Below are 24488 nucleotides of genomic sequence, written 5' to 3' on the forward strand. Positions count from 1 at the left end.
CAACCATCTGTAAACAAGAAAGTGTGTTCTCACCAGACACCCAATCTGCTGGCACCTTGATCGCAGACTTCCCAGCCCCCAGAACTGTGAGAATTCCTGTTGTCTAATCCACCCAGATTATGGTATTTTGAGACAAACAATGATAAACACTGTGATGAAAATGAGAGTTATGTAACCCCAACTCTAACCCTAGCCCTGGGTGCACCTACTGTTACGGGGTCAGGGAGGCCTCTCTGAAATGGGGACAAATGAGCTGAGATCTGAATACCAAGAAGAAGCCAGTGAAGGGACCATGTGGGGGAAGATCATTGTAGGTGGAAGGAACAACAGGATCAGAGGTTTGAGGTGGGAGAAAGCTTCGTGTGTTTGAGCAAGGAGGTCAGGATGGATGGGGTGTAATGAGTGAGTTGGAGAGTAGTAAGTGCTCAGCCCAGACACATAGGAAAGACCTACCTCATACCAGGTCTATAGGCCATGGTAAGGAGTTTGGATTCTTTTCTAGAATTTTATTCTAGTGATGGGAAACACAGTAAAATATAAGAGGATGACATGGTATAATTTATGCTTTTGAAAGCTTATTCTGGTTGCAGTGTGGAAAATGAATGGCCTGGGGAAAAGAGTAGAAGCAGGGAGTTCAGAGGGGCCCCAAATAGCACAGGCCAGAGTTGATAGTGTCTTGCACTAGGATGGTGTCAATGGAAGTAGAAAGTAGTGGGTGGATCGGATATATGTTTTCTGAAGTGACACAACAGAACTTGCTGATCTACTGGATATGAAGAGTAAGGCAAATTGAGTCAAGGATGACACAGGTTTTTGGCTTGAGCAAATGAGTAGATGGTGCCATTTGCTGAGAGAAGATGGTGGGGGTAGAAACTGAGGTATTCTTTTGTTATCAGGGCAGGGAATCAAAAAATCTGTTTTGAGCATATTAATTTTGAGATGCCTTTTAGAGATGCCTGGCCAAGTGGAGATGCCAAGTAGGGAGGTGTTAGATCCATGAGTCTGGAAGAGAGCATTGAGAGCTGAAAATAACCATTTGGGAGTCACCAGTGTGAAGATGGCATTTAAAACTTTGAAAGTGGGTGATGCCACCAAAAAGTGTTGGAGAAGGGGCAGGCACACCTCCCAAGCCCTCATCCCTGAGTCCCAAGCTGACCAATCGTCATGGTCAAACACCATAACACAAGAGTTTCACCCCTCCTGTTGCATTAAATTAAACATTTACTGTCTCTTCTACATGAAAGGTGTTACCCTAGGGAATAGGGGCTACAAAGATTGGTGACTAATACATGATGCCATCTCTCAAGTTGCTCACAAACTGGCAAGGAAAGAGTAACTATAATATAAAGGGAAGGATATGTTAGAGTATCTCTAAGGGAGTGGAAGGGTCCTTAAATGATAAAGGAGACAGATTGGGAGCAGATTACGGAGGGTCAAGAAATTGGATTTGTTTTCTGCTTAGATGATAGGACATCAGTAAAGATTTCTGAGTTCCACGATCATATTACTCCATTTCCTTCCCATCCTTGACTCCTTCACCCTTCTGCTTCTAGCCCAAATCTCACCCCAACCACAAAGTGCTGCCCGTCCTCCACTACCACTGACTTTTCATCTTTAGGTCTTTTGCATTTCTTACCTGGTGCTAGAAACATCTGACCTTTCTACTGATCTTTAAATTCCTTCTCAATGGGATCTATGACTTAGATCCATAGTTTCTTGCTCAGGGATAGGAACATAGTAAGTCCTCAATCAATGCCTATTTTTTTAAGTGTCACTTCTTTAGGGAATTCTTCTCTGACCTCTGATTAGATCAGGGTTCTCAGTTCTAGGCTCTCATGGAATCGTTTGCTAGCACACTTCCCAGTTTTTAATTATATACCCTATGTGTAACTATTTGAATAGTTTCTGTCTTCCCATGGGCTGAACTTCCCAAGAGCAGGGATCGTCTCTGATTTTGTTTCTGGTAGTGTCCCTACTTTGTGTGCAACAAACATTTGTTGAAAAATTGAAGAGGCATGGCCTTTTGTGCCCAAGGAGTCACGGAGTTTGAGTAGAGTAGCCTCAGGCTTGGTCCAACTGTCTGCCTGCAGTTTCTGAAAGAGCAGAGATTCACAGAGCAAAACTGCTGCACAGAGGGAGTTTCTACTGATGAACTTCCCTTCTGCTTAGGGACAAACTATTTCCCAGGGGGTGGCTCTTCTATTGGAAGGAGGCCCTTCGAAGGCTGATGTATCATCACTTAGGGCACTTGAGTCCTGCCTCTTGCACGGCTGAGCAGGAGGCAAAGCAGAGTTCCCAACTGTCAGGAAGAATAAGCATGCTGGCAGTGGCCACATATCTTCCAGGCAGATGGAGCGACATATGTATATTTACATATATATTTCCTAATCAATAGGTTCCAGCGAAAACATGAAAACTCAAGAACATGATTGGAATTTAAGGAACTCTGAAGGAGTTTGATTCCTTAAAGAAAATTAGCACAGTCGTTTTTTTTTGTTTTTTTGTTTTTGTTTTGTTTTGTTTTTAGCTGCAGATGACTTCAGGACAAAATAGTGCTATTGAATGATCAAACATTTCTCCCTGAATATGTAAAATCTCCTCTTCCAAATTAGGTACTTCTAGCATTTCTTCATTAAAAAATGCATTTCTGGGACCAGCCAAAACAGGCTTTGAAATCTAATCATATTTCTGGCCCCTGCCTTCTTCTCTCTCTCTCACCTCACCAGCCACACAGGCCGGCCTATTTCTTCTCTTTCTCTAATAGGCCAACCTTGTTCCCTAGGACCTTTGTCCTTGCTTGTTCCTTTAGCTGGAATGCCTCTTCCACTAACCTTTGAATGTCTGGATCCTCACCAGTTGGGTCCCAGCCCAATGCCTTCTTTGGAGAGGGTTCTCTGACTCTGATTAAAGATACCACTTGCCAGTCACTATCATTGTGGTGTCTCTGGCCCCTGGAGGCGCTTGCAAATAGGTAGTTTCAGTTAACATGTTAATGAATAACTAGATTAAGACAATTATGCCTCAGTAGAATCTTATAACTTGTCTGCCTGCCATTTGAGCCATGTGTATTGGAGACAATATAAGTGATGGCTTGAAGGTTTAGACTAAGATTTACTGCTTCTGATTCTTGCTTTGTTGATGCATGTGAATATCTTCAAGGAACATGGCTTGCAACTTTATCCACTACAGAACCACATCTTGTTCCTGTAATTCATGGGAAGGTGACCTTGCCGCACATTACCAGCTGCCTACAGCTTCCATTCTTACCCTCCTTTCTTAGTAATGGAACCCTTTAAGGCAATGTATCCAGTTAAAAAAAAATACACATATGCATCTCCCCAGGTTTTCTGACAGTTATGACAGGTAGCCATGTAGTCCAGATCTGGCAGCTGAGTAACAGGAGTCAGGTGAGGAGGCTTCAGGAAAGCTGTCATCTTGATAAAAAGGTAGACTCACTGCTATGTGTCTTTGCCCTTTGCCCTTCTAACCTTCCCCCTGCCTGCAATATAGACATGTTACTGAAGGTGAAGGAGCTGTCCTGTGTAGCAGGTGTTGTCAGTGTTCCATCCATAACCCCTTGACACTCACCATTCCTATATTCAATAGGATATTAGGTCTTTGCTCAAGTTCTTTGCCTCCTGAAAGCTCCTGTGACTCTACTGAGGGCTTTTGCTGGTTATAGGATCATGCCAGCCTGTGTGTGGCAGGTTGAAAGTACCAGTTAGTGAACTTGGGAATAGCCCTCAATGACAGGTAGGAGCTGGTGCATACGTATCTGAGCTTCTTGGCTTTCAGGTGGGAGCTTTGAGGCATGAACTCCATACACTGGGGGCAGACAGAACTCCCTGAAGTCCCCAGTGGGACTTAACACCACTTGCCCAAATCAGTAACCCACTCATTAATGCACCCTGGATTGGCTTTCTTTTCCCTGTCTCACTTCCCTACTCTCCTACCTTCTTGGGATCACCTTCCAAATAAACTACTTGCAGATGAATCCTGGGTCTGAGGCCCTCCTGGGAACCCAATCCAAGACATCTTATGACCATGTGGATGAAAGCCACATGCTAAGGGTGAAGAGGAATCTAAAACTAGCCTGAGTCCTTAGTGCTGGACTTGAGCCTTGGAATGACTTCGTCTGGACTTGTTATTTGAGAATAATAAACCTCTTATTTGGGTAAGCCACCACAACTGGTTTTCTATGGCATGCAGCCACATGTTAACTGTGACTGAGAGAGAACTGGAGGAATTTTTAGTTGAGTCTAAGTGTAACCAGTCATGGCTACTAACAAGGCTGACACTCTGGATGCATGATTATTGACCCCTTACACTCTATGGCAGGTTACAGTTAGCACAGTGTTTGCTTACATGTTGCTTTATTTAATCCTCATGTTAATTTTGTGAGCTAGGTATCGACAACTCCAATTCTTAAGTCCAGAGAGGCCAAATCACATTGTTACATGGCTAGTGGTGGTATCAGGACTCTAAGTCCAGTGACCTTTTGCCATGGGGAGGTAGGAACTAGGTTTTCATTCTAAGAGTGACAGATCTGTGGTATTTAGATAGTGAGTCGACCTTTACCTGTTCCCTTTGCCTGTCTCCTGAGATCCTGTGCTTTTCTGTCATCACCTTTCACTCCCATGGGACTGCGGGCATTTGCCTGTACCAGAGGTACCCCTCCCGCGTGCCAAATCTCACCAGACCTTACATACTAATCATGTTTTCCAAAACGTGCTAAACCCTCTTTAGGTCTTTGCTCAAGCTCTTGTCTTTGTCAGGAATGCTTTATCTCAGAAGTGAACAATTGCTACAGTTGGTCTGGTAACTGCATCTTCATGTAACTGTGGGCAAGACACCCATCTCAATATGGCCCATAGTATCAAAAACATGTAGATGCATATTAAGTATTTGTAAAATTAAAATGCAGAGCCATGGTAGAATCCAAGTTGAATTCATTTTGACTCCTGTTTAAAATCATTAACATCAAGTTCCATCACACATAAAAATGAAGATCATGATAGAAGATTTCAGACAAATGAAATAACAGTCCATTGAACATTTAATAAATTATATTCAAGCATGACTTTTTTTAAAGAAAGGACAAAATTATAATGTAAGTATTTATTAAAATGGTGACCGAACATCATCTGAACCATACGAAATAATACGCACTTTTATGAAATGTTGAGAACATTGAGAAGCTAGGAGTTTATGTATAAACATGAGCATTTTCAAAATTCCCGACTTACATGAGAAAAGGCTGTGTTCTCTTACTGGTGACTCAGGAATTATGATATACTTGTGTGAGAAGTGCTGGTGTGTGGAGACAAGGCTAGCACCCATGACCGGCTGTGCTCTGGAGAACAAGCATGCCATGCTCCCGTGACACTCTGGGACAAGGGAGACAGAGTCTGATCTAGGGTGAAACTACATGCAGGGAGGACATGGAGGGGACTGCACCAGGGGTTCACTGAGGCTGGAGGACCACACAGAAAGCAGCGTGCTTTGACTTCAAAATGCATGCTAAGCGAGGCAAAGAAGCCAGGAACCTTTTCACCATTCCAGATCAGCAACTCCTAAGGTATTTATATCAAGGTAATTGGTAGTAAATATAAGTGCTCACTGGTTCTGAATCAAGAGTTTAACTATCAAAACAGATTCAACTTTGAGGATAGGCTAAAACTCAACGCGGGTATCAACTCAAAAGATGCCTGTCTGGTTTCAGCTGGCAAATAATCTATAAAAATGTTGACATATCTATTTTTGGCAAATTTATTTCACAAAGCCATCCTGTCATTTCATAAGGACAATAAGGTAAGTCACAATACAAAATTTATAAATGAGATGAGAGAACTATTTAAATACATTTGCGGAGTAAAGACATTTTCACTAACCATAAAATCCAGTGAAACAAAAGATTAATTACACCACAGTTGTTGTCAAAAGACTTAGACTGTAGTTTAAGTTCAAAAGGTTAAGGATTTTATAAAAACAGAACATGAGACTATTAATTATATATGAAGAGTATTTGATTAGATACAGAAAATATTAACGTGTCGTTTTCTTCCTCTTGGAAACTAGCTTTAGAAAAACTCCAATTAAATTCTGACTGCTGTAATTCTTTACCACTGGCACCATAATCTGGAATATCCAAAGTGATCCAATTACTTTGGCCATCAAATTAAATCACCACTGTATTTCTAAAATAATCTAACCAGAACAAACTGGAGTAGCCTATACCTAATTGTTATACAGTATTTTTGTAAACATCTCGATTTTTTTCATTATTTGTTATATTTTTCCAAAGTCCTGTTTCCCAGGGCTGTGACCATTAAATATATCTATGGTTCCAGACACTCATGTCCATCATGAGAACAGGTGGTGGGATAAATCCATTCTCTTTTTAACATGAGTCTAGATGACTGCAAAGTCGCTATACTGGGATGGGGCTGGAGGTACTATCTGAAGATCGGAGGGATGTTCAGGGAACAGACCTCAGACAAGGGACTTTTAGCATTTTTAATTTCTCAAAAGAAACAGCCTGGGAAGGCAAAAAGTGTTCTATAATCTAGAGTACGGTGAGGAGCCCTTGCTCTCACAGCCAAATGTATGAAAACAGCATTCCTTAAAGACATGCAGGTTTATGAGCCAAGGCAAGCTTTGGCTAAATGATTGGTAGCTTTTGTTTGGCTCTGGAGGTTTCCATGGAAACAGCCTGAGAGACAGAAAAGGCAGCATTATCATCTTTATCCGTAATGCCATCTGATAAAACTACACATTGATTCATTCACGCTATCCAGAAGAGATGTATTACTTCCGATAAGCCTGGACAAAGGGAGGTATGAGTTCTATCTGGTTACGCTCTCTATCTCCTCGCTTTCCTCCATACGAAACCTTAAATTAAAATCCTGATAAAACCTCCTCTGAACATTTCCCTCAGGAACCTCTAGTTCAAGGAATGCTTCGATAATCAGAAGCCAAATGAAGACACATGAAGCACCAAACGGAGCTCCACAGCCAAGTTCTTAAAAATCGTATGACACCAAGCTTCCTGTAGCTGAGGAAATTATTCTGAAGAGTATTTACAATTCTATTGTATCAGTCCTCAGCCAGGCAAGAAATACGGTCTTAAGTGTTCATTATACACAGCTGAATCAGGTGGCCCCATCCATAATTTTTCTCCCTCTTTATATCTAGATCATTTGTGTGTTTGTATATATCTATACACTGGTACCTATATCTATGTCTACATATTTAATATACTCACAGATACCACACACCATTATCTAATCTTATTTCAGGTTAGTGCTTCTCAGAAAGACCACAAAAGCAGTCCTAGCTCAGAACTCTGTATCTGAAATACACAAAAATAAAAACATCAACAATATTAAAAAACAAACCAAACAAGGAGGCATGCAGCCTTTAGCACCATATTTACGATCAAGGAGGGCAAGAGTGTTGACAGAAGTCTCAAGAGGAACCCAGCTCTGAGTTTCCCCCTGGAATGGGATCCCAAATACAGAACCCTATTACAGAGTCCAGAACTTTCAAAAATGGAAAGCCTGAGAAATTCTATGAACAGAAATGTCAAAATCCATGATTTACCAGAAATAGAGGATAGGTGATCTGATGTTGTTCCTTATTCTAAAAGCACTGAAGACATTATTCCTTAAGAACAAATTGCTCACTTTTGGAGATCAGTTGGGAAATCACTGCCAGCTCAATAAACTAAATGCTGCTTCGATAAGTTAAAAAGACATGCTACACTCCCCAAAAGGACCAATGTACTCATGGAAAGTAGTTTATTAATGAGCAGTTAGCTCCTTAATATCTGTGTAATACAGACATGGGTGACACTAAAGAGATTCAACCTAGCACATACAATTGCACACTCCACATGGTGAAATATCTGAAAAACACCCAGACCTCTATGCGCCATGGCATCGGTGTGGGAATCTAAATCACAAAATAAGGTCTAAGCTTGGTCCTTTCCATAAAAAGGACTTAAAGTCTAGGGAAGGGTTTATTTAGAGATGTGCTGATAATTCTGTTGGTTTAAAGGGGACAGGTAAGAAGTTACAAATGACTTTAGATACCTAATGCAAATCCCTCGTCTTATTGGTGGGAAAACTGAGGCCTCAAGATAAGTGTCAGCCCTAACCGCTGGATGAAGCATGACCAGAAGAGAAGCCATGGAACTTTTAGTGTGGTACTTTCTCCATTTTGTTTCTTTCTCAGGCTCCTTTAAATCTTAACACGTGTCACTTAATCAAGCTCCAGAAACATGACTAAGAAATAGATATGAAAAACACAGAAAATTTTACAAAGATTTTGGCAATAGTTCACATTCTGATGTGCTTAATATTAACAAGAGGGAAAACCCCAGTCATCTTTTGGTAAAAATGTTACTTCCTGCATGAAACAAGTTCCTCTTGTGAGAGCAGTTTTCGTAGGTACTGGGATCGCTCACAGCTGATGGCTTTCATATGTCCCATCTTTGGAGTAAGAGTTCAATTCGGCAGATCCTGTATCATCAGGTGGGCTGAAATGACTGCTATCTTGGGAATCTGTATCAATACTTTTGGTTTCTGACTGAAGGTGGACAGAAACCTGAACTGCTATTTCCTGGCCTTGTTCATTCAGAGAACCGTCATCTGAGTCTCCTCCCGGTGAATTACTCCGGCCCATCTCTGGGTTAATGACATAGATGCCACCTTGAGCGTTCAAGGCAGGTCTCTCTTTAATTCTTTCTCCCATGTCATCAGGGTCGTCCACTCGCACGGCCTCGAACATCTCCTCAACGAAGGCCCGACAGTTTAGAATAAGGGGCGGAAGAGGGACGCTTCTTGCCAGCTCTTCGATATAACGAGCAAACTCCATGGTCTTAAACTGTGTGACTTTGGCGAGCTCCAGAGTTTTGGCTGACGTGATGATGGGGATGCGCTTTGCAATCTCAAAGGCCTTCTGCAGCTTCTCGGCCCCTTCAGTTCTGAAGAATTCGTTGATGGCCTTCTCTGTCTTACGAAGATGGCTGCTCATCATGCACAGCCGCGTGACATTCAAGATGAGGGTGATGGTAAAGGCAATGAGGCAAACAACCATGTAGTAGACACTCATGTCTCCTGAGGTGAAGATAACGCGCAGGGTGACGGAGTAGGAGGCATGAATTGGAGAGGCGGTGAAACACGTGTAGAGCCCTCGGTCATCGAAGGCTACGCTGGTGATATTCAGGAAGTTATCAGAAACCAACCATTTTCCACCTGATAACCCAACAGACACAAAAAAATTACAGCATAAAGAATATTACTGAATATGCCGACCACCTTACCAATACTCCGTCTCTTCATGAGAGTGCCTTAACTCAAGTCTTCTATTAGGTTCTGCTACTTGTATACATCACGTAAGAAAGGGCAGACTTTTATGTCCACAGTAGGAATTTAAACAGCCAGGAACTTGGGGCGCCTGGGTGGCGCAGTCGGTTAAGCGTCCGACTTCAGCCAGGTCACGATCTCGCGGTCCGTGAGTTCGAGCCCCGCGTCGGGCTCTGGGCTGATGGCTCAGAGCCTGGAGCCTGTTTCCGATTCTGTGTCTCCCTCTCTCTCTGCCCCTCCCCCGTTCATGCTCTGTCTCTCTCTGTCCCAAAAATAAATAAACGTTGAAAAAAAAAATTTAAAAAAAAAAAAAAATAAAATAAAATAAACAGCCAGGAACTTAAAAAAGGGAATCAAAGTCTTCCTTCCTGACATGAATGGCACATCAATTAGTAAGCACTCTGGATTATGCCCATTTTTATTGTCATCAAAATTTATCTAAATTCTACAGTTACATTTAGAAGCTATCACTACACTAACATAAAAAAAAAGAGAAATATGTAGCTATGAATATATTCATTATTCCACAAGCTGCTGTTCTACGAACTTGGGAGCTATGAGAAGGATATCCTATGAATCCAAAGTATGATGAAGTACATACACTCCATTCATCAGCCACTGTACTACGACCACAATGTAAACTCTCCAGCTTACTTGCTGATAATAGCTCAAGATTTATGAACCTTATACTAGACTGACATGCTCTTTAAACTCCTCTCACTAGAGATTCATAAAACTTAATAAAATTTTCCAGGGCTGTTACTGAAAGCATCAATGATAGATGCTGGTGGTTTTCAAAGTAAAGGCAAAACAGGAAAATGAAACTGCCATTCCACTTGGCTGGTCCCCTGCTAACCTAGGCTTTGTTTATGCATTCAGGCTGTAATGATCACACTGACTGAATAATTCAAATCTCACACGCGTTTGGTCTGGATCCTAGAGCCAAAGGAAATAACAGTCTAGACGAATGGGTCCATATGTGAAACCCTAAATCATGTTCAAAATACACATTCTGGGCACCACTCTAGAGATCCCGATTCAATAGATCTACATTCTTCAGAAGCTGATTAAAAATGTTCTGTTCTAACAGTTCAGACTCTTCAATCCCTTGGTGGCCAGTTATTCAGTTTATAGAAAGTTAAAATGTTTAGCATAGACTTTAAAAGAAAACACCATCTGTCTCTTCTTCCATTTTCCATTCTAATATGAATAAGCAAATATCCTTTATATTCCAAGAGGTGAGAGTAGCTTTCTAGCAAAAAAGACAAGAAGGGCCTTTTCTGAAAGTGTAGCTTGTGAGTATCCCAGAATTTAATCTTTATCCCATTGATTTTCATGGTGATTTCTTTTTGAGGTACTTTAATGCAAGTAGTCTTTAAAAAGATCTTTCCAGTAGAATACCAGTTAAGGAAGTAGTGCTCTAAGATGTGTTCACAGGTTTACTAACAGCACAATCAAATAAAAATCTGTCAAAAATTACACCTTGGTCGATTATGCTGTTTGGGCGATTTTTAAGACTGAGAGGCAAAAAATACAAGAGAAGTTCTCCTGTTTTCAAATAAATTAAGGTATAGCATGAAAAAAATTGAGCTGGAAGGGCTTACAGAGCTCCTCCTCAGTGCCCTTCTAATTCTCAGAGGGACTTTAAGTTTTATGCACAGAGCTATAATCTTTAAAAAAAAAAATCCTGGATTTTCTCTAAAATATTTAGTAACTCATTTCCAAACAAAATTTTAAAATTTATGACAAACTTACTTAAGCTTAGCCAACCCCCTTCCTGTTGTATGCACATAGGGCTACCACACTGTATTGTGCACAATACAGTCTAGGTCAACGGGGTTGTGCGGTGCGTAGCCTGTACAGCTGTCTACAGCAGACCTGATGTAGTCTACCTTCAATGAATAAGGAAACCAGCTCAGCAAGAGGAGAGACAATAGCTCCTTGTCATCAAGTGAACACCTTAGAAAAAAATTTAAAAAAAAAAAAATTTTTTTTTTTCAATGTTTATTTATTTTTGGGACAGAGAGAGACAGAGCATGAACGGGGAGGGGCAGAGAGAGAGGGAGACACAGAATCGGAAACAGGCTCCAGGCTCCGAGCCATCAGCCCGGAGCCTGACGCAGGGCTCGAACTCACGGACCGCGAGATCGTGACCTGGCTGAAGTCGGAGGCTTAACAGACTGCGCCACCCAGGCGCCCCAGAAAAAAATTTTTTTTAATGTTTATTTATTTATCAGAGTGTGCGCATGTGAGCATGAGCGGGGGAGGGGCAGAGAGAGAGGGAGACGCAGAATCTGAGGCAGGTTCCAAGGTCTGAGCTATCAGCACAGAGCCGGACGTGGGGCTCGAACTCATGAACTATGAGATCATGACCTGAGCCAAGTCGGACGCTCAACCAACTGAGCCACCCACGTGCTCCACATGTGAACACCTTTTAAATTTACAACTATTCTTTCTTCTTCTGGTTAAGCAATTATAATTATTTTGCTTTCTCTGATACCTATCAGAAATACTCCAGGCCTTCCAAAAGTTTTAACTATTCCCTTGGCACCTCATCATTGAGCTTTCTTTGTGGAACATGTCATACAACCAAGAAGACAGAAGTAACAGGAAATGAGTAACCTTGATTAGTTACCTCTGCCTCTGCCATCCAGTTGCTGTCCTTTTGAGTTGTACCAACGGACATCTTCATAGTGGTCGACTGTGAGAAGACACTCAATTGAAACACTAGTTCCCTCTTTGGCTATGATAACATCGTCTCCTGAGTGGGAACCTGCTGAGAGTTCAAAGCTTGGAGGAAATGATGAATTGAAAGAGCTATGATTTGCTCCCAGTGGGGCCATTTGGTTGAAGCCTACATCTTCCAAAACAAAAGCTGCTGGCACAATAACACTCACCACTAAAGTGAATAAACAACAATGTGGCTTCATGGAAAAATGGGAGAAAATCTTGTTTAGATTTGGAGAACTCAAAAGCTTCTATACTATAACAAGAGCACGGTGGGTAATTTATGGCTTGGTATTGGAGTTTTCCAAAAAAGTGGGAGATTCCGCTGTATTTTGAAATCTTCAAGATTAAAAGATGTGAGTGGAGACCAACCTAAAAGAAAGCCAGATATAAAGTTTAGCCAACAAAGACTCACAACAGGGTGAAATTCTATGTTCTAGAAAAGAAGAGATGTGAAATTGATTAGAATAATTGGCACTGACATCAGGGAGCAAAACAGAAAGAACACCCACCTAAAAATCTCAGAGAGACAGTAGAAAAAAGCACTGAATTAGGAAATGGCAGGCAGACCTAGATTCTGGTCCTAGCTTTGCTACTAACAAGCAATAAGACCTTGGCAAGTAGTATTCTCCCTCAGCCGTTTTCTCATCCGTCAAATCAAAGACTAGATGAGACCTCTCTAAAGACTCTTCTAGTTCTGAAAGGCTGTGATTCTATTTCACTCTGACAAATCTTAGGCAACAGGGAGCCAATGAAAGCTAAAATATTTAGCTTAATGATCTTTTATTTCAACCTGCGTCATTACCATCTGTTGTTATATCAATAATGTAAATCAACTGGTACATTATAATCATGAGCCTGGAGCTCAAAATTTGAGCAATCCAAGTACATAAAATATTAGCTTTAAATAATGCAGGGATACTTAAGGTAGTTTTTTTGTTTGTTTCAATATTAGAAAGAAAACCGTACTACTACATACACAGTTACTGACTTCTGAGGCTTTAGGATCTCCCTCTTGAGCAAGAATGTTAGACAAAAGAATTTTCCATTAATAGTTTCTTTGATATCAAGAGACAAAATACAGCATATTTAACAGTTTGTGAGAATACCAAGTTTTAGCTCAAAGTCTGCCAAATAAGCTAAGGGAGGAATTGACATCTTAAATATCTACTTGGTAGAAATGCAAACATAAAGTACAGGGAAAGATTGCCAGACAAACAAAATACCATGAACAAAGAACAAAATATCCCAGTCTAAGAGTTTATGTGATTATGATCATCTTCCTGTTAATCTGGTTCCTCTTTTAAATCAATGACTCTCAAAGAAAAATTTCAACTTCTATTTCTTTAAAAGACAGGATGAAATGCCTAACTTTATTTCTTACAAAGGCCCAAAATAATTAGTTTTGGAAATGACTCCCCTTTATACTTACACAAAGGCTGCTTGATCACAGAACATAAAAAGCAATGGATCATTGTATTTAGCCATTAAACTCCTCAAAGTCTGAATCATAGTAAGTTGTAAATGTCATTTAATTTTCATTAGCCCTTGAAAGGTTGGCTGAATAATAATAATAATTTTCTAAATCTTGCTATATCTTTAACATTTAAGAACAGACTATTTAGAGTAAAACGAAGGACTTCAGACTTTGCTATACATAGATTGAACACATGTGTTTACCTCTATTTCCTTCCCAAACCCAAGTAAAATGACACTAAAGGAAACACCTTGGGCATTGGAGGGGATTTTGGAAATTATGTGATTTAATCCATTCATGTCAGTGACATGCTCCTTTAGGCTATCCTATATGTTAGCAGGAGAATCCTGGTCTCTAGTGGGACAGAGTGGTGAGTAGAAACAATGGAAATCACATTTATTGAGTGACTGTCATAAGCCAGGCACTGTGCTGGGCCCTGACGTGTGAGCTCCCAAGCTCTTTTTCAGTACAATACATACAACAACCAGTGGACATGATTTTTGTCCTTTATTCTAGATGATGGGTTCTCAATGGTGATAGGAAACGACTGTGCTGAAAAAGTGCTCCAGTCTTCCCTAGGACTGTCATCAAGAGTTCCTGTGGCTGCATCCAAGTCAGCATTTTCCCAATTTCATTCCTTTCTTCTACTGGCCATTTCCAAAATGGTTTTTTTTTTTCAACATCAGTATACAAAATTATTATTATTATTTATGCTTTTTCTTTAAGTCAACTCATTATTTTGCTTTCATACCTTTTTTAAATTATTTTTTAAATTTTTTATTTAGATTCTAGTTACTATATGGTGTAATAATGGCTTCAGGAGTAGAACCCAGTGATTCAGCACTAACATATAACACTCAGTGCTCATCCCAACAAGTGCCCTCCTTAATGCCCATCACACATTTAGCCCATCCCCCCACCCAACACCCCTCCAGCAACCCTGTTTGTTCTTTGCATTTAAGAGTCTCTTATGGTTTGCTTCCCTCTGTTTTTATCTTATTTTTCCTTCCCTTCTCCTATGCTCATCTGCTTTGTTTCTTAAATCCTGCATATGATTAAATCATTTATTTTAAAAGGAGAGTCTATATCACATCTGTAAATAAAAGTAACTGTACACATAAACGTGATGAAAACAAAGCAGTGTTATTAACTGCTGTCTGCTAAAGGCTCTGAGCCAGAGGCCTCCTCTCTTTGTCAGGAAAAACAAAACAAAACAAATAAAACACCCACAACTCCACTTCATTCTAATACTACCTCATTTCTTATCCAGCCATCCTCCTCCTCTTTCCCACTGGTTCCACCACTGAGTTCAGAACCACAATTTTAGACTAGAGGTATACATTTTCATCTATTCTCTTGCATCCATGGAGCACTTTCTATGTATTACAGACACCACCTCTGACTTCATGGAGCTCAGTCTGGCAGGGGACATAGACACTAATTACATACAAAATATGGTAAATGCTGCCCAAGAGAAAGTACAGGATGCTACAGAAGTACCCAATGTGGGGAGCTAACCTTGTCACGGAAAGCCTTCTTGAGAAAGTGAGGTGTGCAACAGTACGTGAGGGATAAATAGGGATTGTGAATGGAAGAGAAGTGTCCTAGTAAAGGGACAGGGAAAAAGCAGAGGGATCACTGGTTAGGAGGTGTTCAGGAGAAAGAGCTACAGGTGGTGTAATGAGAAAGGGTGGACAGTGTGCTGGGTCAGCTTCCTGATTCAGGAAGCAGTCTGGGCCAACAGCAAAACTGGAGGTGGACTTTGGGAACTGGAATAGGAGCCTGAAGTGAGTGAAGAAGACCAGTGTCCAAGATGAAGGGATCAAATAGCCTGGAAGCTCAAGAGTGGGGTAGATCACCTGTAGGAAAGGTCATGTCCGCCCAGGATCCAGGCAGCTAGAGTAGAAGACACTGGAACCAGAAGAAAATGGATTCCCTCTCCCTACGGAGATGCAGCAGCTTTGGAAGAATAAATAGCCTCTATATGGAGGGCTGTGGGGCAAGCGGTGTCCTGGCAGTGTTATTGCTGTGTGGAATCCCTTCATGCAGCTTCCCTGGGTCTCCTCTCCAGTGCTGGCTCTCCATTCCACATGAATCCAGAGTATGCCTGGACACAGGGTGGCTTTCCCCCAAGCCCCTGTAGCTCTCACCATTACACTACTCACCGGCTTTGGTATGCGCTGCTTGTATTGCTAGGGAGTCTACCCCATCTCACCTATGAGTCAGTTCCTTAAGCAAAGGACTATATTTTTATTGCTATACCTCAAAACTAGCACATGTTCAATAAATATTTACTCATGGAGATTAGTTTAAATTTGATAGTGCGCGATGTATCTTTGTAAATTGAAGAATGTTATGCAACAGGGATAATTATGCAAACTGACGTGCATTTACTAGCACTTATTATATTCTGAGACGGCCGATACTAACAATGTCCAGAGAACTTGAGAGGCATAGTGCCTAAAGGCAGTCAGTCCTTAAGTCAACCCCAACTCCCAAAGTCTTCATCGCCATCTTGTCCTAGGAGATAATAGTAGGGATAAAAGATTATAAGCCCACAGTATCTAAGCCAGGTTGACTACTAATATCCACAGAGCTTGTTAAAAATATAGATTCCTGGGTCCCGCCCCAGACCTAGTAAGAACCTCTGGACTTGGAACTTGGAATTTATGGTGTCTAATTAGCTCCCTGGATGATCTTGAGGCAGAGGATCCATGGACTGGCATCCAGAGACTAGGACTACACTTCCTTATTTCCTCTACGACAGCATTGCCTAATGGTGCTGCAGGCTGTTTGAACACTTCCAATAAGAGAGAACTATTACTCACTTTCTATTCTGGACTTAGGTTACCCTGGATCAACATAATTGCAGGCTTCTGAGAAAGGCAGAATAACAGAGAGAAGTTCAGAGAACAGTCTCTAGAGCCAGATTTCCTAGATTTGAATCCTGATGGACTCTAACCAGCCCTGCAACTTTTGTAAATGACCTAATCTCTCTGTGCCCCAGTGCTCTCATCTTTAAAATAGGGAAAATAGGGGAGCCTGGGTGGCGCAGTCGGTTAAGCGTCCGACCTCAGCCAGGTCACGATCTCGCGGTCCGTGAGTTCGAGCCCCGCGTCGGGCTCTGGGCTGATGGCTCAGAGCCTGGAGCCTGTTTCCGATTCTGTGTCTCCCTCTCTCTCTGCCCCTCCCCCGTTCATGCTCTGTCTCTCTCTGTCCCAAAAATAAATAAACGTTGAAAAAAAATTTTTTTTAAAAAAATAAAATAGGGAAAATAATAGTACCTGTTCTTATTGGACTATTGTGAGGCTTGAAGAAAATAGTATATATAAAGCAGAGTCTGGTAGTAGTAATTACTAAATAACCTCTAGTTAATTTTTTTTTAAGTTTATTTATTTATTTTGAGAGTCAGACAGGGTGCAAGTGGGCAGGGCAGAGAAAGAGGAAGAATCCTAAACAGGCTCCACGCTGTCAGCACAGAGCCCCATGCTGGGCTTGAACTCAGGAAACTGCGAGATCAGGACCTGAGCCGAAATCAAGAGTCAGACGCTTAACCATCTGGAGCTACCCAGGCGCCCCTCTAGTTATTATTACCGATTGTCCTTTCAGATACTGTGCTAAAATCTACAGCTGATGGTAAAATCATTATTTAAGATAAATGAAACACTTCTACTCAGAATACTATGCAACCATTTAAAAATCTTGGAGAGGCGGGGCGCCTGGGTGGCTCAGCCTGTTGAGTGTCCCTCTGTTTTCTGCTCATGTCATGATTCTGCAGTTCGTGAGTTTGAGCCCCACATGGGGCTCGCTGCTGTCAGCCTGTCAGCGCAGAGCCCACTTTGGACCCTCTGTCCTCCTCTCTGCCCCTCCCCCACTTACGCTCTCCCAAAAATAAATAAATATTAGAAAAAATTAAAAAAAAATAAAAATGTTGGAGAGGGGAAACATTATTATGTAATTTCAATCTGTAACTTTAAATTTCATATTTTTCTTCTGCTCATGGCAAATACTATTCTGCAATAATATGGCTCAAACAGGCACTGTAAACTGAACTTGGAGTCCAGCCAAGATACATTACATGGTTTTTATGCACTCTGAGTTTGTGGCCAAGAATCTTGGTTGTGATGTGCCTAGCTTACCCTTCCCTTTTGTGAGACCTGCCTCTATGTTCTGGGGCCCTGGAGGAAGTCAACCCTTCGGCTGACTAACTAACAAGAAGCTTTGATCTTGGAATTTAGAATTGAGACACAGTGGCCGGGTTAGGGCCAATGTGAGGAAGAGAAGGTGTTGAGGCAGTCCAGTTTGGGCCACATACAAAGAAAAGCAGAGAGACAGGACAACAGGGATGGAGAAAGAGAGAGATGGGGGAGTGGGGGGTGGGGGGTAGTGGAAGGGGAGGGGAAGGAGAGCAGAGGGGAAGAGAAAGAGACTGACCGAAGTGCTGCTCTGGCTTCTGACAAAATTCTGCTTCCTTCCTCCAATGTGACTTTTTTTTTTTTTTTTAAAGAAATAAACATCTTTATTCAGTTTCTTTCAAAATTAAATCCACAAAAATTAAGACTGAGTGTAAAAACAAGAAAGGAAATGGAGAAATGGTTAAGTAGGAGAAAAAAGATTAAATTCAGCAAAAGTGATTAAAGTGTGGCTGTGGCTACCTGGCAATCCTCATTGTGGATTTCCACCTCCTCTCCTCTTTGTACACCTGAGTGCAGTGCTCCAGCTGCCCATGTGGCCAAGATTTACGGTTCTGTTCTGTACAGACACAACCATTTGCCTTTACTAGAAGTTTCAAGAAACCTACAAGACAGGGTTTAGAAAAACACTATGAACACCCTTAAACTGCCCTTAGGTCAAAGTCTAAGGTGGCAGAAGTAGCCTGGTACGCTGATTTTGTGCCAGGAGAGCAATATGTCTGGTCAATAAAGGCAGACTCAGCCCAGGCACTTTGTGCTCCTACCATGGACATCCCGAACACAAAGTACTTCTAGTCTGAGCTACTAAAAGACACAACCCATTTGCAAATAAGATGCTGTTGAGCAGCTGGGAGAGAAAAAAGTGGCAAAGGTATGGATGGGTCCAAGACGGTGACAGAAGCAGAAAAAAGAGTAAAGGAACAAATCACCCTTAGGATCAGAATAACTCTTCATATTAAATTTCCTTTTACTTGTGTCAGAATCAGTCTGCTACTTTCAACAAAAATTACATTGACTATGACCATGCTACTCATTCTGGTGCATTTTCAAACAGCTAAATCACAGGCCCATCATGTGCAAGATGAAATACTGGGTACTGCAAGGGATGTCCAGGAATTTACGAACTAGTTTTGGGACTTCCCATAATAATATCATACTTGCTATTTCATTTTTTTTTTTAACGTTTTTATTTATTTTGGGGACAGAGAGAGACAGAGCATGAACGGGGGAGGGGCAGAGAGAGAGGGAGACACAGAATCGGAAACAGGCTCCAGGCTCTGAGCCATCAGCCCAGAGCCTGACGAGGGGCTCGAACTCACGGACCGCGAGATCGTGACCTGGCTGAAGTCGGACGCTTAACTGACTGCGCCACCCAGGCGCCCCTCATTTTTTTTTAATTAAAAATTTTTTTTTAATGTTTATTGGTGGGGGGAGGGGCAGAGAGAGAGGGAGACACAGAATCTGAAGCAAGTTCCAGGCCCTGAGCTGTCAGCACAAAGGCCGACGTGGGGCTCAAACTCATGAACCCGTGAGACCATGACCTGAGCTTAAGTCGGAGGCTTAACTGACTGAGCCACCCAGGTGCCCATGTCTACTATTTCTTAATGCTGCAGCTGACATTTGGAGGCTAAGAGGAGAGTTCAAAAAGGAAAATCAAAGTGCCACCTTCTTACAGTTAAAAAGGCCTATGCTATGCTTGTGGGTGAAGTCACTTGGTAGAATGTTTTATTACCTTCCTTCAGCATTAGTAAGAATAATAGAAAAGTGATACTCAAATTTAATCTAACTCCTTTTTCATCTTTTAGATACAGTAAAATATCAGCTTTTCTAGGATCATGAATAATCAGAAATTTAGATGATTTTACCTGACAGAACCATTCTCAATATGGCTATATCATAAGAAAGAAAGAAAAGAAAAGAAAGCGTTTACGCTGTCATGACTAACAGATTGCCTTGTTGCTTTTTCTGCCAGCTTCTGAGAGAAGAAATATTTCCATCCTGCTCCAATTCTGAACAGGAGTAAATAAGGAAGTAATGTGGCTGATTTCCGTTCTCGTGGCTCAATATTAAGTTGGCTGAAGAAAGTGCTATTTGTACAAATAGTTCTGAGATAACACAAAGCAGGGAAACACTGATGCCCAGATGGTATTGATTTTAAGTATACGGAGATATTAATGCTTTATTCTCCATAATTAAATGGGCTCTAGCTTGTATTTACAGCTCATCCACTCTTCTCTGCCTGCACTGTTACACTTGAAAAATGGAGAAGTTCCCCATGCCTGGCACACAATGGTCAAAGTGGCATTCCAAATTGGCAAGGGGGAGAAAAAGCAAATGAAGAATAGATTTTTAGCACTCTTCCATCCTTTGCAAAAAACAAACATAAAAAACAGAGATCTGAAACATAGAAAGGTTAGTAATATTCAAACAGAAATCACCATTGTGAGGGTCATTTTCTGAAAAGTTCCTAATTCAAATGGCCCTTATGCTCCCAAGGATATCTTAGTGCCATCACACACCTCATAGCTAGCATTTGGGCACTCAGCTCAAACTTCAGCGTATTTTCTGGCCCACTGAAAAACACCGTCCTCTGTACTTATTGGAGCTTTGCTTTAAACCCACAATTATTTTCTGTAACTGTGACTTACATCCTTCTGCCATAAGCATTTGCTGAGCCACTGGATGCAAATGGCAAAGATCAATGTCAGGGGCCTAGATTTACGATCTCCTTACCCAATTTTTTTTTTCTATAGTCCAAAAAATCAAAGTCCATATAACTAAAATAGAACTTCTTATTCTCGCCCTTAATCTACTTGTGCAGCGTATACCCATTTTAGATGATAGCCACACGATATAATCCTTTCAATTTTGCAAGATCAAAGTTATAAGATCATCATGGCTCCTTGGTAAGAAGCATGGACTGACCTGCCTGATCTTATCCCTGGATGAAGCCATGGCTTGAGAGGCCTTAGTTTTCACATCTACAAGGTTATTTTAAGAGTAATGACCTCATACAGTAGTTGTGAACGAATGTGGGTATATTATAAATACATGCCATTGGTATTATTTTTCCACTTCCTAGGCGTTTTTCAATTAAATCATATGGTGTCCCACCCAAGGTCACAGTCCTTTTACCTTACCTGGGTACCACACTATTCTTTTAATTTCTAAATGGGTCTCATTAACTCCAACCCTACCCCAAACACTGATCCTCTCAGAACTGGTCCTGAACACACATCCAAGAAAGTCAAGATGATTTAAAAATCTATTGATTTTCCACTGCCCAAAAGATAAACTTCAAATGTTGGTCAGGCATCCACAATTCTCCAGGAGGTTTCAGGAGGCAGAACAGAAGTTGCTGGATGGAGCCCAATAGTGCCTGTGTGCAGAATAATTGTTTGCTGAAGGAATGAATGGATCTAGAAGTCTGTTTTTTAGTTACACCTCTGTCACCAATCAGCTATGATCTATAGTGGTCTGTTTCCTCATCTAGAGGCTGATTATCACTATCATTCCCTTCTTTGCTTAAATCCTATAATCTTCCCAGCTTCTTGTCATGGCTCAAAGCCTTAACTATACTTGTTTTACTCTCCAATGTCTCCAAATAACTTTTTATTTTAAAGGTCTGGTTCTATATTGTTAAAGATTCCTACGTATTTTTTCTTTTTGATACTGTTGTAAATAAAATTGTTTTCTTAATGTAAAAAAAAAAAAAGTTCTGGTTCTAATTGTCCCCTTTGCTTAAAACTTCCTGCCCCTCCCCAACAATATCTTCCTGCGGAAATTCCACCCTCTACAGTATCCGACTCCAATTTCACCTTATTCAAGAAGCCCTCTCACTTAAATTGTCACATTACCCTCTTAATTTTGGATGAATTCTTTTGCTCTGTAAGTCACCTACACACTGAGAGTATTCAATTGTAAGACTTATCAGTTTCCTTCTTCTATCAGATATGTATCTATCCAAAAGACTGTAAGCTTAAAGATGAGGGTCTAAAAACTTTCTCAGCCTTTGACATAGCATGGGATTCAACATTTTGAATTCCGATGCCCGATCAACTTGGCGGTCAGGAAGGTACTTGCTACAAATTCCTTACTGACTTTCCAGAGTCCTAGACTTACGTTAAGTGACTTACTAAGTCACTTTTCCATATGTACACCCCCAATTCCATGCAATTGCTATTGCCACAGAAAATCAGAGGAAACTACCTATTTTTCACTTCTTTGGTTTTGTTTTTTTGTTTGTTTTTTGGTCTCAGACTCTGGGAAGCATTAATGGAGATTTTTGAAGATATGGAAATACAGCTTTTAAAATCTTAGTGGGGGAAACACTCTAGAGTGGATTTGGTCTTTAACTGGTTTTCCTAAACTGCGTTGAGAACTTACATCAACTTAATCTGTGGTGCTTGTTAAAGATGAAGATTTGTTGGTCCCACTCAGATTTACTGATTTGGCATCTCTAAGGGCAAGGCCTGAGCATCTGCTTTTTAATGTGCATGTAGTTTTAATGACTTACAAATCAAGCCCATATTTCCTTTGATTGTCCTAACAATATTGCAATCCAGTGATTCTCAAAGTGTGGTACAAGGGCCTCTGGGGTACCTAAAACTTCTCCAAAATGATTTTCATAATAATACTAGGATCTTATTTCCCTTTACATTCTCATTCTCATCCAATATGGTGCAACTGTCCAGAGGCTACATGATGAGTGCTATGACAAAAGAATGAACGCAGGAGATATGAGAATCTAGCTATCTTCTATGAAGATGTTAAAAAGAGCTGTAAAAATGTAAAGCAATGGCATTCTTAATGATTTTTTGTTTTGGAAAATATTGTTCATAGAAATACTATTTATTTTAACACATAACACATTTTTTTAAATATACTTCTGCAAGTTGTCTTGATATCTAAAACGGTGAATATTGATAGATACAACACACACACAAACTCCTTGTTCTTAGTAAGTTTTAAAAGTGTAAAGGGATCCTGGGACCAGAAAGTTTGAAAGCTGCTGCTAAAATTATCAGTGGCAGCATTTAAAATTTTTTAAAAATGTTTGTTCATTTTTTGAGAGAGAGCGCATGCGTGAGGAAAGGGCAGAGAGAGAGAGACAGAGAGAGAGAGAGAGAGAGAGAGAGAGACAGAGAACCCCAATCAGCTCCAGGCTCTGAGCTGTCAGCACAGAGTTTGACGTGGGGCTTGAACCCACAGACTGTGAGATCATGACCTGAGCCGAAGTTGGCTGCCTAACAAACTGAGCCACCCAGGCGGCCCCCACCACTTTTTTTTGGCAGCAACATTTTAAGTGTAAGATTAAAGACATGGTTAAGTGACTTACCAATTCACTTTCGTACTTAAACCCCAAATTCCATGCAATTTCTATTGCCACAGAAAATCAGAGGAAACTACCTATTTTATACTTCTATGGGTTTTTTGTTTGTTTTTTGGAATAGGCATTTAAAAAAAATTTTTTTTTCAACGTTTATTTATTTTTTGGGGGGACAGAGAGAGACAGGGCATGAACGGGGGAGGGGCAGAGAGAGAGGGAGACACAGAATCGGAAACAGGCTCCAGGCTCTGAGCCATCAGCCCAGAGCCTGACGCGGGGCTCGAACTCACAGACCGCGAGATCGTGACCTGGCTGAAGTCGGACGCTCAACCGACTGCGCCACCCAGGCGCCCCTGGAATAGGCATTTTTAACAAGCTACCAGGTGATTGCAATGCCCTTAAGTTTAAAGAACTACCATCAAAAGCAAAGGAATCTGAATGGTTTCAGGAAGTGACAATTATTATATATGGACATTGAGATGTTAATTCTGAAGGCAACAAGATGGAAGCTGGAAGACCGGTTGTTAAAAAGACCACATCCCTTCACCTTTCTGGGACTTAATTATTCACATCTATACAATGAAGGTTTCTATAATGCTTTTCTGGCTTTTAGTCCGAGTTTCATGCATCCTCCCTGCTCAAAGACAACGGAAGAGATGTATCTTTCTGATGGTCAGTTATAATCTTAAAGTCATAAATCAGAGCATTTCACTCTTCTGCATAGAAACCTTCAATTGTTTCCAAATGTTCTCCAAATAAAAGTCAAACTCCTTGTACTGGCTCATAGACACTACAAGATTTGGCTCATTCAAGTCTCTGGCCTCATTTTCCTTCCTCTTTTTTTGGGCCCGTAACAGTAGCCTTTTTTCTTTTCCTTGACCTTTTTAAGTTTGTTACCACTATAAGGCCTTTGCACTTGCTATTCCTTCTGCCTCAAATGCTCTCGAGATCTTCATAAGGATTACTCCCTTTGTTCCATCACATTATGCTGTTTAATTTTCTTTAAAGTACTCACAACCATCTTTTTATTTACTATTTTAGATATGAGTGTTGCTTGTTGACTTGTTTAAGGTCGGCCTCGCTCCAGAATGTCAACTACTAGGGGGCAGGGCCATAGACGGCTTGAAATCCAGTGTGTCCCAGGCCCCCAGGGTGGTACCTGGCAGGTAGCTTATGCTCAGTAAACATACGATGGCTGAACTCCCGCAGCTCAGGCCTGGCGTTCAAAAGGACGGCGGACATCCTAGCCCCCTTCACGTCGGACCCCGACCCACCGGTTCAAACCCATGCCTCAGCACCTCCAGTACCTCCGTCGCACGACCCCGACCGAGCCTTCACTTACCAGACTGGCACTCAGCTTGTTCCTGCCCGAGCGGTGGCTTGACCCGGAAGTG

The 24488-nt window shown here is 41.2% G+C and overlaps 1 protein-coding gene across 4 annotated transcripts; it reads right to left on the minus strand.

Annotated features, from left to right (window-relative positions):
• Positions 1-4932: 4932 nt before the first annotated feature.
• Positions 4933-24480, minus strand: MFAP3 (microfibril associated protein 3). Of its 4 annotated transcripts, XM_047872270.1 has the most exons (4): positions 24437-24474; positions 16003-16092; positions 12004-12467; positions 4933-9257 (listed from the first exon to the last, which is right to left on the minus strand). In XM_047872270.1, the coding sequence occupies exons 3-4, from the start codon at positions 12296-12298 to the stop codon at positions 8464-8466; spliced, it is 1089 nt and encodes a 362-aa protein (XP_047728226.1). In that variant the 5' UTR covers positions 12299-12467; positions 16003-16092; positions 24437-24474; the 3' UTR covers positions 4933-8463. The 4 variants fall into 4 exon arrangements, with proteins under 4 accessions (XP_047728226.1, XP_047728232.1, XP_047728241.1 ...); XM_047872276.1 differs by lacking the exon at positions 16003-16092 and having other exon boundaries at positions 24437-24480; XM_047872285.1 differs by lacking the exons at positions 16003-16092; positions 24437-24474 and adding an exon at positions 15738-15957.
• Between the last annotated feature and the right edge of the window lie 8 nt (positions 24481-24488).

This window comes from Prionailurus viverrinus, chromosome A1 (assembly GCF_022837055.1).
Source record: "Prionailurus viverrinus isolate Anna chromosome A1, UM_Priviv_1.0, whole genome shotgun sequence".
Classification (NCBI taxonomy): domain Eukaryota; kingdom Metazoa; phylum Chordata; class Mammalia; order Carnivora; family Felidae; genus Prionailurus; species Prionailurus viverrinus.

What these genes read in the sequence shown, in the direction of transcription:
- MFAP3 (XM_047872276.1), bottom strand. Translation starts at nt 12,298, where the DNA reads ATGAAGCCACATTGTTGTTTATTCACTTTAGTGGTGAGTGTTATTGTG. An exon ending in ACTGGATGGCAGAGGCAGAG is followed by an intron (nt 9,258 to 12,003) that starts GTAACTAATCAA and finishes TTGGGTTATCAG; the next exon opens with GTGGAAAATGGTTGGTTTCT.